Raw genomic sequence first — 13,728 nt, 5'->3', positions numbered from 1 at the left:
TCAGTCTCAGTCTGGGCCCGTCAAGGATGGGTATCCCTGTCGCCTCCTGTCTCCTCCCACCTGCAATCTGGGCAGGCTCAGAGGGGGCAGTGCCTTTCCACTGGGGCTCAGAAGGATTCGGAAGTTAAGCCTTCCACAAAACACACTGGCTACCCCAACGATGCTTCTGTTTTTTGCATTCCCAAACCTAGAGAAAGCAGCGACTGCGGGCCTGCGCCCCACACTGCAGGAGGCCTAGGCCCTCACTGGTGGGATTCTGTGTGTGATGCCCGTGTTATGTGAGCGGCGTGCTGGCTGCTACCTCAGTCTAGTTCTCACCCTAAAAGGCCCCTCTGGGTTTTCTGCCCACCGGGGACCTTCCCCTGATGTAAAACTCCCATAGCCTCCCTCTACCTACATATTACAATCCACACTTCTTATCCTGAATTAGGCCTTCTGGGATCTGTGATCTCACCCCAACCGGGTCCCTGGCCTGGCCTGCCTCCCGCCGCCCCCTTTCTGGTCTCACCAGTTCCCCACTCAGGGCATGCTGCCAGCGCACTGCCCGCCAGCCTGCTCTGCTTGGCCAACTGCTACTGATCTTTCACAAACCAGCTTCAACGTCACCTCCTCTGGACGCCTCCCTCAGGCCACTTTCACTGGATTCCCATAGAGTTTTCTTTTTCTTTCATTTTATGTTCAAGCAACCTTTCCTTTTTAAAGAAAAAGAATGAAAAGTGCAATATATGCACATGACAAAACTTCAGAAAGTAGAGAAGAGCATACAGTGAAAAGGGAGTCCCCCTCACCCCTGCATCCAGCCACCCCACTTCCCTCCCAGGGGCAACCACTGTCGCCACTTTCCCCCAGGCCCTTGCCAACAGCACTTAGCACCAGGCCATGTATCTGGCTCCCCTGGAAGGCCGAGAGCTCCTTGAGGCAGCGCTGATCCCCTCCGGCATCTCCACGTGCCTGGCACAGAGCAGGGCTGCTGAACCATAAACGTCTGAGGGAGGGTGAACGGGGGCACGTGGGCATGGGGTGGGCCGGGGGTCTGCCTTTTCCACATGGCAGAACTTTACAGGCTCATGGAATAGTAGAGCTGGCTTAGGGACTCGGAAGGCACACACAGATGAGGACCTGGAGACCAGAGAGGTGCAGTGACCTGCTCAGATCACACTGCAGAGCCAAGGTCCGAAACCAGGTCTCTCCCACCTTGTTCAGTAAATGGGGTCTGAGACGGAATAATCTAACCCTGGATTCTGCTCCAGAGTGAACCGTGAGAGCGCTAATGCCCCTCTTGGCCCCTCCTTGACTAAATGGGAAATTTCCTCTGTCCTCAGCTCACCTACCCCCCTGCCACCTTTGGAGACAGGCTGGGCTAGGAATGCTCCTCCCCGGGGAAAGAACTTTCCAGAAGATTCTCTGCTCCTTCCCTATTGTCCATGGCTTCTCACAAGGAGCCTGAGACTGGGAATCAGGAGACCCAGGCACCAGTGGGCCTGGGTCACTGATAAGCCGTGTGACCTTGGGTGAGTCTTAAGATCTCCCAGAGCCTGAGTTTCCTCGTCCGCACGTGGAGGTGATACCGCTGCTTCCAGATCTCCTAAGGCTGTTGTGGGCAACAGAGCAAAATGTGTGTCAAAGAGCTCGAGTGACACTAACCCACCACGCAGATGTGCCCGGCGATTACTATTCTGCCCCCGCCCGCCCTCCCTCCCTGCCAGCTTCTGCGGCCTCTTCCCCATCCTGTGGGAATGGTCGGGCTAAACAAACCCGGTGCCAGGGAAGAATTACTCAATGTGACACTTAATTGATGCAAAATACACAAATTCCGTGGCGCACCGCAGAATTTACAAGCGGAGGGGCCCACGGGGCGCTGGAGGAAGGGGCTGGGGGTGGGGATGGAATTAATCGCCGAGTCTCAGGCGTGAAATTAAATTCTGAGGGAAAGAAACCTCTTTCATTACTCCGGAGCAGAAGTAAAATGCTGTGGCGTGTATGGCGACAGCCTGGGGGGATCGGGGGCTGCCAGGGCCAGTGCAGGGCTGGGAGACAGATGGCCTGGCCCTGAGAAATCTCTGGGGGTACGCTGGGGCTGGGCTGGCGGGGGGGTAGGGGGTCAGTGTGCCCCGGGGTCGGGGTCGGGGGCTGCTGGGACCTCCCCCAGCTGGCTGAACAGTGCTGCCCTGGAATATGACGTCTGCACCTGGCTCGGCACCCCGTGAGCTGGGGAACCCTGGTCCAGTCTCTCAGCCTCTCTGGTCCCTGGTGCCCTCCTTTATAAATGCAAATGATGGTGCCTCTTCCACAGAGGTAATGCCCATGACAGCACTTGGTAAACTCCAAAAAGCACCTCGATGTGACGAATGGTTATTAGGTTGTATTTTTAGGGGTCTCAGACTTTTCTCACAACTGCCTCCTCTTCGGAGAATTAACAGAAAAATGAAAAGTCCCTCCCCGCTCCCGCCCCCGCCCCCTGAGATGTAGTAGGAATAATAATCCAGAGACAATAGAACAACAATAACGACGACCACAACAAGCAGAGCAGCTACTCTCTACTGAGCCCTTCCTATGTGTTTGGTCCCACGCTAAGCTTTTTACACGCGGCACCCTATTTAATTCTCACAACAACCCCAAGGAGAACATGTCACTCCCATTTTACAGATGGGGAAGCTGAGGTTTGGAGACATTATTGATTTGATGCCAGGTTGTACAGCTAGTGAGTGCTGAGGCTAAGACTGAAACCTTGGTCTGATTCCTAAGTCCTTTTTCCAATACGTCTCACTCTCTCCTTCCCCCTTCCCTCCCTATTACTTAATCAAACACCTGGTGGGAACTGAAAAAACCACAGGTGTGGTTGCTGCCCTCATCCAATGACCATCTATAAGGCACTGCTGCGGGGATCATTCTGCCCCTTCCTCTTGCCTTTGGACCTGGTGAGGAGGAGGGGCAGCCGTCCCTTGGGGTGTGCCAGGCTCAGACCCCCTCAGCCACCAGGTGCCTTGGCAGGGCCCAGCTCTGCCAGGACACCCAGCTGCATCTCCCATCCCTGATTCCAGGGGCTGGCCCGGAGCTTCTGGCCAGGGAGGGATGACACCCTTCCCGACCACCAGCCCCAGGAGCTCACAGGGTTCTGGCCACTAAGGAGTGAAACATCTCAGTTGAAAGCTGCCATGGGACTGACCCCTGCCCTCAACTCTGGGAGTGGATCTGAAATGTGAGGCTGTGGGCGGAGGCCTGAGCCCTCCTGACACGAATCTCCTTCTGCACTGCCTCGCTTGGATATCAGTTGCATTTTTGCCGAGACAAGCTGCTTGTAGATTGCCTTGTCACATCACATCACATCAGGGCCCGCGTCACTCCTGGGGCCCCTTCCCCTCGGCTCCCCTCCGCTCCTAACGTCTTTCACCCTGTCGCAGTCATCTTGTCTAGCCTTGTCTCTCTGTTAGGTTTCTGTTTCTCTCTGTCCTATGTTTTTCTCTCTCTGTGCCCATGCCTCTCCCCTTTTGTCGTCTGGGTGCCTCCCTATCTTTGCTTCTCCGTTTCTCTATTTGGGCTTCATCTCCGAGTCTCTGGTAGCATCTCCCATTCTCCGCATCCCCACCCGCCATCCCCAGCTGGTGGGCAATAAGAGCAGGAGAAGGGTTGGCACATCCTCCAGTTTAAAGGGTGCCTTTTTTGAGGGACAAGAGTGGAAGTAAGATTAGTAGGATGAAGGGGCTAAATATTCTTGCAGGGGAAAGGAGCAGGCCTGCAGCAGGGAGGATTTCTGTGCCTTTCCCACATCGTATGAAAGGCATGCAAATGAGATGCAAAACACTACACAAACAAGTCCCTATCATTTGGAAGGTAACCACTGACACATTTGGGAATTGGGCTGCAGATGGCAAGGTCTAGCCACAAAGATGGGGCCACACAGCACAGCCCCATCTCCTCCCCAGGTGACAGCGCAGTTTCCCTTGGCATTGATTAACTCCACAAATATTTACCTAGCACCTACTATGTGCCAGGCACAGGGCCAGGCTCTAGAGACACAAGGGGGAATCAGAGAGCCCCATCCTCGCTCTCCTGGCTTCCGCTTTTCCACTCTTGCCCCCAAATGCACCAGGCAAATAAGAGGGGTTCCTGGATAGAGTCACCTGCTGGTCAGGGTAGCCAAACCACAGAATGTCAGAGGTAGACGGAATCTGAGCTGTCACCTAATCTAGCTCCTTTTTCAGAGATCCAGAGACGTTGCATGATTTGGTGGGGGCTAGTCCCCAAACCCAGGTGTTCTGACTATCGGTTCATCTCCCTTCCAAAAGCCACTCTGATCCCACCTCCACGAGAGCAGAGATTTTCAAACTGCAGGTCACAAACTGTTAGGAAGTTATGAAATCCATTTGGTGAGTTGCGTCCAGCATTTAGATAAATTGAAAGGGGATAGAATAGAATAGAAAATATCAGAGTGCATCGCAATGCACGTGGTAGGAAATACCAGCGTGCATTGCATAGGTTATGATGTCTGTGGATCACTGTCAGGAGTGTGAAAAGTGCTATTCCGGAAAGCCTTCCTTGGAGAGCGCCAAGCGCCCTTCTTTCTTCTGTGACTGGGGCACGTGTGTGGTGTTTGACTAGCCCCTTCCATGAGGGTGTGCAGCTGGAGGATGCTGGGGTCAGGGGGCTCAGTGTGAATTCTGGCTGTGCCTCCCACTGGTTAAACAGTTGGGTCAAGTTGCTTGGCTTCCCTAAGTTCTGGTTTTCTCACCTGTAGAAATAAGGAGAGTAGTGCACACCTCACCAGGCTATTATAGGGCCTAAGATACAGCACATAGTGAAATTTCTGGCACACAGGGGGATTCAGTAAATATTAGCTTTCATCCTTCCATAAGGAGCTATAATCACTCCAGAATAAAAACGCGTTATTTAATTTAGAGATTTTTTTTAACCTTTTGTTTGCCTACTTTCAAATGTTGTGAGGTGGGCTATAACAAAAGACATACATGTATTCAAAACTAGGTAGAATAGAATCCTAAAAAATACTTAGAGACACAAGGAAGTACAAAATCTCCCTAATCAAATCCAATCCAACTGAATCATTACTATGTTTGCATAGCAGATTGTATCTATGAACTTCCTGGCGGCAAAGGCAAAAAAGGAAAGAGAGGATGGGTTCCATATCCCTCATTATTTGATAAATGGTAAAATAACAATTCTTCAGGAGAGTTAAGCTTTCTCAGGTATAGACTCCTGAAAAGAATTTAACTGTAGAGTTCTTATATGAAGGATACCCAAAACCAAACTGGACAAGGTCTCCCCCAGTGGTTTCTGTACGTGTGTTCTTTAATCTCCTTCTCTGAATCCCCTGAGCACACAGCAGACTCCCTGATCAGTGGTGCCGACATGCCCACCTGGTCCCGGGGGTGGGCTGGTGCCCTTCCTCCCCAGCCTTCTCGCCTACCTGTCACGGAGAGGCGGGCCCCGTTGCTCTGCCGGGTCTCCCCGCTATACTTGTGCTTGGTGATGCAGCGGTAGGTGGAGAGGGCGTCCTCCTTCTGCACGTCAGAGATGTACAGCCCGCCGTGGTAAGTAATAAAAAACCTGTTTTCTGGAGACATAATCAGGACACAGTCAATTACTCCTCTGGCTGGGCACACTACCAGAAGCAACTTGGGCCTGCAGGTGGCCTTCTCCTAGGCCAGGACTGCTGCCCAGGGGAGGCGAGGTGATGGGGAAAACAAGGGGGTGAAGCTGATGTAGTGCTGAAGGCAGGGGAGCATCTCTAACCGATGAGGATTTTCTATGTGCAAACAAATAGAAATTACAGTGATTATTCCTTTAAGTGTAGATACTTCAGCTTTTTACAGGAAGATGTTGGGCTTTGGAGTCAGACTAAGATCTGGGTTCCAATCTGACTCTTTTCCTTATTAGCTGTGTGACCTTGGGAAAGTTACTTAACCTCTCTGAGCCTTATCTGCGCAATAGGGTGCAAATAATCCTTCACAGAGTATTATTACTATTATTAGAGTATTATTATTATTATTAAAAAGTAATAAAGTGTCTGGCACACAGTAAGTGCTCACTTAGTGAATATCAGTCCTCATCTTTCCCATCTCTTTGCAAGAGTTTGCAAACCTTTAATGTTCATTGCTTGCTTGTTCTTACAATTGTTTGAGGTGTCATCTCCATTTTAAAATCACACAGCCAGTAAGCGGATCAGAACTCAGGCCTTCTGGCTCCCAGCTCTCCCTTTGCACTGAACCTAAACACAAGCCTAAATCCCTTTCTCTCAGTTTTCATCATTTATTCACCCAAGAAACAGTTATTGAGGCTAAGCTATACTAGGAGAGGGGACGTGGAGATAACAGATTTACAATACTAATTCACCATACATTTTTTGATACCATTTTGTTCAAGGCAAAGGTGCCAGCACTGCGCCCTCCATGGTCTCACTGCCGTGACAGCAAGAAGCGGAAAGAACAGAGTAGTTTCACCCATTTAGCTGATTACGAGACAAGACTCCACTCCGAGGTAGAGTGGATTTTCTCGTCCAAGGTCCTAAGGCAAACCCTGAACTTGAGCTAGTCAGGGCTGATTTTAAAAGGGGAGAATGCAGACTTGAGGGTTGGGGAGGGGCTTGCATCTGGCTTTGGGACTCTCTAAGCTCATGGTCTCCCACCCAAGACCCAGCCAGACTGAGATCGAGAAGCTAACCTAGGGTCCCTCTGCCTGCTCTCTAGGGGCACAGCTGCTTCCCCAGGAGGGCATAGCAGACCCCAGGCTGCCATCTTCACCAGAGGAGGCATCAGAATCAGGACAGCGAATAATGACTTACAAGAAAGCTGCAGGGGAGAGGGTAATGCTGACCTCATACAAAGGACCTGCTAACATTGGACTGTCAGGCTTTCATAAGGAAACATTTTGGGTAGCCCCATGTCCTTCAAATCCTATTATTTTGAGGTCTGCTTGCTCCTACCTGGGCGCTGAGTGAGCCCTCTCAACAACTGACAAGAGCCTGATACTGGCTCATTATCCTATTAGGAATATTCCGTGGTGTCTCATCCCTCCAAGCACAAGCCCAAGATTTCAGCACCAGCAAACAGGGACCTCACCAAAGGATACTTTCCAACAAGGAAAGCTGTAGAATTGCAGGGTTGAAAAGCTGAATGTGCTTGACCGCATTTTTAACAAAGCTTCTCTGGCCTTCATTTTAATACCTCCAGGGCTGGGGCACTCACTACTTCATTTAGTGGCCCATTCCAAAGTTGATAGCTCTGACTTTGAGAAAGATCTCCCTTGCTCACAATTGAGCTCCATGGGTCCTGGTTTCTACTTGTTAGACCCTTGCAGAACCAGCCTAAACCTGTGTTACTGACACACTCCCTCACAAACTGGAAGGCAGCTATCACGCCCTTTGACTTTTCATCAGGCTAAGCAGTCTCTGGATTTTATTTTTTAATCGTTATTTAGTATGGTTTCAAATAACTTCATCAATCTGATTGATCTCTCGCTTAATAAACTTTGGTTTACCTACAAATCTCTGAATTTTCCCTCCCTCCCTCCCAATCTCCACCCTCCCCTCCTTGTCTTCCTCCCTCCCTCCCTTCTCCTTTCCGTGTCTCTTTGTACAGGACTAGACCTGCTATGTGGCAGGCACTTTGCCAAGTCGTGGGGATCCAACTGTCAGCTTATCTGGCAGGGTGGAATAGAGCAGGGCTACCAACTTGCAGCCTAAGCTGCATTAACTTTTTAGGGGACATTGAGTGGGGGTGGGGAGGCAGACCCATTATACTACTGCTTCATACTCTGCCCGCAACTAAAGGCCCTGGTCGTGTGTCTGTAAACTGCTGCTAGGCCACTTTCCTTCTCTCCATCCTTGGACACCTGGCCACGTGGGCCCAGGTCCAGGACTTCACACGGATCCCTGCTGAGTGGCATCCTGTTGGGATCTCCCTAGATGAGCACTTGGCCAGCTGGCAGCCTGCCTGGAGCTTGTGGACCCCTGCCCCGCCCCCTCCAACACGCAGACCACACCTTGTAGACTCCCGCTCAGCTCAGTGCTGTGGGTAAAAGATGAAAAGGAAGCAGGAGGGAGCCAGGCCCTGCTGCCAGCAGTCAGAGGACCCGCGCACGGGAAGCACAGAGAAAGCCTGGCTCCCCCACCAGACTCTGCATGTGCCGTTTTGTCTCCATGTTGTGACATCCCAAAGTCAAATGCGGAAGCTCTCCCGTAATTTATTATGTAACTGGGACTGGAATGCAGAACTACTGGAGGGTGTTGCTGCCAATCAGAAGTACCAGGATTGGAGGTGGTGGTGGCAGTGGGATAAGGAAAAACAGGAAAGACCCTAAAATCAACCCTAGCAACCCACAGGTGCTCCAGCCTGGACAGCTAGGACCCTGTTATCGCCAGAAAGACGCTGACAACGGCGCACTTGGCCCAAAGGAATTTTAAGCTGGGGAGGGGTGTTGCCGTGCTGGTGGTGGGGAGCTGGGGTTTCTATAGCAACAAGCAGCTGCTGCATCTGATGTTTCACATCCTTCATTGTCCTCATTTCCCCCTCCCTTCCCCCCTTCTTGTGCATATTTAATTGCAGTAACATTTCCAGATACAGTGTATCGCTCCCGAAACAAAGGCAGGCCGCAGCCAGGGGGATGCGCAGCAAGCAAGAGGGGAAGGAGAAATCAGGGCTATTATGTTAATCCCCACTGGGGGGGGACTTGTGCAACGTCAGTTCTGCATGTTTGATGAGAATCAGATGATGGGCCCTGCTGGGGAAGGAAGGAGAAGGGGGCCTGTGGAGCGAGAGGCATATGGTGTGGAGAGCGGAGGAGGCACAGATAGCTGGTGGGGGGTTCAGAAGGGCCAGGGCTCCAAACACGGCTGGTCTCCAAGGCTGGCTCCAGCGGGGCGCCCTGGCAGTCTGGCAGCCCATCCTCCGCAGCCCAAATGGGACTAGCTATCCTTGGACTGGGTAGAGGAGCCATTATCCCACACCTTGGCTCCTCCTCCTTGGGGCAGGCTGCATCTAGCTGGAAGAGGACAGAGTGGCAGCCAGGACCACCACGTCCAGACCCCATCCCGAGGCCATTTGGACATGTGCATCTGGGAGCATTTTTGGTTGACACCATAACTTGGGGGTACTAACGGCATTTAGTGGTCAGGTTAGAGTAACAACAACTATTCTACCCCAAATGCCAACAGTGTGCCCATGGAGGATCACCTTCTTTTAGGCTCTAGGACCAGGATACGGAACTGCGTTTAAATGTAGACTCTGCCACTGGCGCTGCCTGACTGTTGCAGCTCAGTCTGCAGTATCATCTGCGAACACGCCCGCGACCGGGGAAGTGCTGCGTGTGGTTAATGAATCCTTTTCTTGTTTTTATTATTACTCGAATACTCCAGCCTGCTTCACTGTCCTTTTTCCTGGTGATCTGGAGCACACCTCTCCTTTTTTTTTAAAGCTAAACATTTATTGAGCACCCGTTACATGTTAGGCCAAGGGCTTTAGGAACATTATCTCGTTTAATCCCCACACCCCTTTGAAATGGTTATTATTGGTGTTACTAACCAAAGCACAGAGAGGTTAAATAACCCACTCACAGTCACACAACTAATAAGTGGTAGAGCCTGGACCATTAGTCTACTTCCTATGCTCTTCCAAAGCTCTGTGCTAGGCCGACTCTCCTAGGACAAGAGCACCTTTTATAGGGACACATATTCAGCTGGCCTCTGCTTGATTGCTTCTGTTGGTGGGGTCCTCACTTCCTCATGAAGGAGCAGCCATCCATTCAAGTCAGTTTGGCTCCATTTATCAAGTCTTTGTGGAGCATCCCTAGGTACTGAACTGGGCTCCATGGAGAAGTCTTGAACTTGGCATCCGCCCTCTGGAATTCCACAGCTAGAAGAGAACGTTCTTCCACCAGGAAAGCTTTGGCCTTCAGTGTTGAGGGCTGGTGAAGGGTGGGGAGGGGGCTCGATGGAAGCCATTAGTGAGAAGAGGAGGATGAAGAGGGGCCGAGCCACCCAGCACTGGGGGACAAGCCCAGGACTGGGACTTAGGAGGCTGAGTTGGAGCCCTAGCTCTGCCACTAATGATGGGGTATATACTGGGTTAAATAGTGTCCCCCCCAAATTAATGTCCTCCTAGACCTTGTGAATACAAATAGAATCAGGTTAAAATGAGGTCATACTGGATTAAGGTAGATCCTAAATCCAATCTGACTGGTGTCCTTCTAAGAAGAGGGAAATTTGGACACAGGTGCACACGCACAGGGAGGAGGCCACGTGAAGGTGGAGGCGGTGACTGGAGTAACGTATCTACAAGCAGAGAAAAGCCAAGGATTGCCAGCGACCCCAGAAGCCAGGCAAGAGGCAAGGCAGGATCCTCCCCTAGAGCCTGCAGAGGGAGCAGGGCCCTGCCCACACCTTGATTTTGGACTTCTGGCCTCCAGAACTATGACACAATAAATCTCTGTTGCTTTAAGCCACCAGTTTGCGGTAATTTGTTAAGGCAGCCTTGGGAAACGGATACAGGGTGACCCTAGGGAAGTCCAGTTCTTTCATCTAATTTGAGGTGACCCTAGGGAAGTCCAGTCCTTTCATAATTTCATCTAGTTCTGGTGTTTTTAACCGTGTTTGTACATTAGAATCACCTAAGATGTTTTTAAAATTAAACTCAGAATCTCTGGGTGTGTGCCCTGGAAATTGGTATTTTATTTTATTTTTTATTTATTTATTTTTGGCTGTGTTGGGTCTTCATTGCTGTGCGTGGGCTTTCTGTAGTTGTGGCGAGCGGGGGCTACTCTTTTGTTGCGGTGCGCGGGCTTCTTACGGCGGTGGCTTCTCTTGTCGCGGAGCACGGGCTCTAGGCGCGCACGCTCAGTAGTTGTGGCTCACGGGCTTTGTTGCTCCGCGGCATGTGGGATCTTCCCGGACTAGGGATCGAACCCATGTCTGCTGCATTGGCAGGCGGATTCTTAACGACTGCGCCATCAGGGAAGTGCCTGGTATTTTACAAAAGCTTTTTGGGTGATGTAATGTGAAGCCACGGTGGAGAACAACTGGATTAGATAAACTAAGGCCCCTTCACTCTGGAAATGGATGTCTCTGTGATCACACCAGACTTCTCTGAGTCCCACTTCTCCTTCAGGAAAACGGAGATAATAAATAGGACTTAGGTCACAGAGTTGTTGGGAGAATTAGATGAAAGATGAGTTACTGCATGGGAAAGTCTCCAGCACATGGGTGGTACTGGTTAAATGTCAGCACAGGTGGCTCCATCTCAGGGAGATGGTGGGCTGCACACTGCTGGGGGGCTCTCCGCCCCTCCCTGTGGCCAGGCTTCCTGCAAAGTCTCCCCCTTCCTCTCAGGAGCTTGGAAGTAAAGGAGGCCCTCCTTGGCAATTCAGAGGCCCTGTACACACATGCTAAGTGAGTCGAGAACATCTTTTCTGTCTTTTTCTAAGAGGTCAGAGAGCTGGGCCTTGGAGACTCCCCAGAGCTGCAGGAGTCCCGGAGAGGTAATGGACAGAAACCTTGGGGCTCCTGGCGGTCCCAGAGGGCTGGGAGAATAAATCTGTCTTCTGCAAAGATGGGGCCCTCTCCCTGCCCTCAGGGAAGCGTGAGGGTGAGTTGGTGGGGAGAGGGTCCTGGGCAGAGGAGAGGGGAGCAAGGGTTTGCTGGAAGATGTGCATTGGATAGATCCCCCTTCAACCTGTAGAGCAAAGGAAGGGAATTACTGAGTGAAGCAGGGACAGCAGCTTCCTAACTGGCCCTGCCCCTCCTCTGTCTATTCCCAGCAGGCAGCCAGAGTGATGCTTCAAAACCTAAGTCAGGGGGGCTTCCCTGGTGGCGCAGTGGTTGAGAATCTGCCTGCCAATGCAGGGGACACGGGTTCGAGCCCTGGTCTGGGAAGATCCCACATGCCGAGGAGCAGCTGGGCCCATGAGCCACAACTACTGAGCCTGCGCGTCTGGAGCCTGTGCTCCGCAACAAGAGAGGCCGCGATAGTGAAGAGGCCCGCACACCACAATGAAGAGTGGCCCCCGCTCGCCGCAACTAGAGAAAGCCCTCACACAGAAACGAAGACCCAACACAGCCAAAAATAAATAAATAAATTAATTAATTAAAAAAAAACCCAAAAAAACCCCCAAAAAACCTAAGTCAGACCATGTGGCTCCTTTGCTCAAAACCCCTCAATGGTTTCCCATTTCACTCAGTGTGAAAACAGTGCTTATCACAAAAATAGGCCCTTGATAAATATTTCTAGAATGAATGAATGAGTAAATGAATGAAAGAAACGTCCCCAACTCTAAGTTTGTTTTATCCCCATGTGCAACTCAGAAAAGCCAGATCCCAGCTCTAAATTCACCTCTTCCAGGAAGCCTTCCCAGATTAGCCCACTCCCATTTCTGAGTGTTTGTACATCTGGCAAACCTCTTGCCACTGCTAATCACTGTTTCTACTATATTCAATTAGATCTTTAAAAATAACTATTTTTGAACATTCAGAAGTCAAGATTAAATAGTATGGCAGTTCCTCAAAAAATTAAAAATAGAATTACCAAATGACCCAGCAAATCCACTTCTGGGCATTTACCCAAAATAATTGAAAGCAGGTTGTCGAAAAGATATCTGTTCACCCATAGCCATAGCAGCATTATTCACAATAGCCAAGAGATGGAAGCAACCCAAGTGTCTATTGATGGATGAATAGATAAAGAAAATGTGGTATATAGATACAATGGAATATTATTCAGCCTTAAAAAGGAAAGGAATTCTGTCACATGCTGTAACATGGATGAACCTTGAGTACATTATACTAAGTGAAATAAGCCAGACACAAAAGGACAAACACTGTGTGATTGATTCCACTTATAAGAGGTACTTAGAATTGTGAAATTCTTAGAAACAAAAAGTAGAATGGTGGTTGCCAAGGGCTAGAGGGACAGTGGAATGGGGAGTTGTTAATGTGTCTAGAGGTTCAGTTTTGAAAGATGACAATGAACTTAAACATTACTGAACTTAAACCGAGCTGAAACACTATTGGACTTAACACTTAAAATGGTTAAGATTGTAAATTTTACATTATATGTATTTTACCACGGTTAAAATGTTAAAAGTCAAGATTATAAATAATTGGAATGTGTCTTTGTGAGGTAGTGAGTTTCCTGTCATCAGGGGTAATTCAGTAGAGGCTGAAGAAGCACTTGGCTGAGATATTGCATAGAAGATTTAAGTATTAAGTGAGGGAGACAAATTGATCCTCTTTAAGGTCCTTCCCTCCCAGCAATTTATAAATTCCTAGCTTAAAGAAATCAGAGCAGCAAGACCCCTAGAAGATCATCTACTACAATGGTTTTCAAATCAGTGTGCATGTGCTCATTTCTACCCCAGGGCCTTTGCTGTGACTATTCCTTCTGTGCCTGGAATGCTCTTTCCTTGACTCACCCCTGGCCCTGTTCAGATCTCTGCTCAAATGCCAACCCCTTGGAGAGGCCTTGCCTGACCCCTCTATCAAAATTAGGCTGAGTCCCACATTCCTGCCCAATTCCTTACCCTGCGTTCGTGTCTTCAGAGCACATGGTGTTTCTCGTTGAGAGAAGGAGTTATTTTAGTATCCCAGCTCCAGAATGTGCTGGCACACAGTAGATGCTCAGTGAACATGTGTCGACTGAATGAATCCTACAGTAAAGGGGCGCTTCCAATGAGCTGAGACAGCTGGACCTCTAGCCTGGAGTCCTGTCCTGAGGTCCCCTGCACCCT

General features: G+C 50.1%; 1 protein-coding gene across 1 annotated transcript in view; it reads right to left on the bottom strand.

The window, feature by feature from the left end:
* DSCAML1 (DS cell adhesion molecule like 1) overlaps positions 1 to 13,728 on the bottom strand; it is a 352,019-nt gene that overhangs the window by 96,108 nt on the left and 242,183 nt on the right. Inside the window, exon 4 of the mRNA XM_068555005.1 lies at positions 5,423 to 5,569. Within this exon, the coding sequence (XP_068411106.1) occupies positions 5,423 to 5,569 (147 nt within the window). The remainder of the gene's footprint in view (positions 1 to 5,422; positions 5,570 to 13,728) is intronic.

The sequence above is a fragment of the Eschrichtius robustus genome, chromosome 11 (assembly GCF_028021215.1).
Source record: "Eschrichtius robustus isolate mEscRob2 chromosome 11, mEscRob2.pri, whole genome shotgun sequence".
NCBI lineage: Eukaryota > Metazoa > Chordata > Mammalia > Artiodactyla > Eschrichtiidae > Eschrichtius > Eschrichtius robustus.
This window is presented reverse-complemented; position numbering and strand designations above follow the sequence as displayed.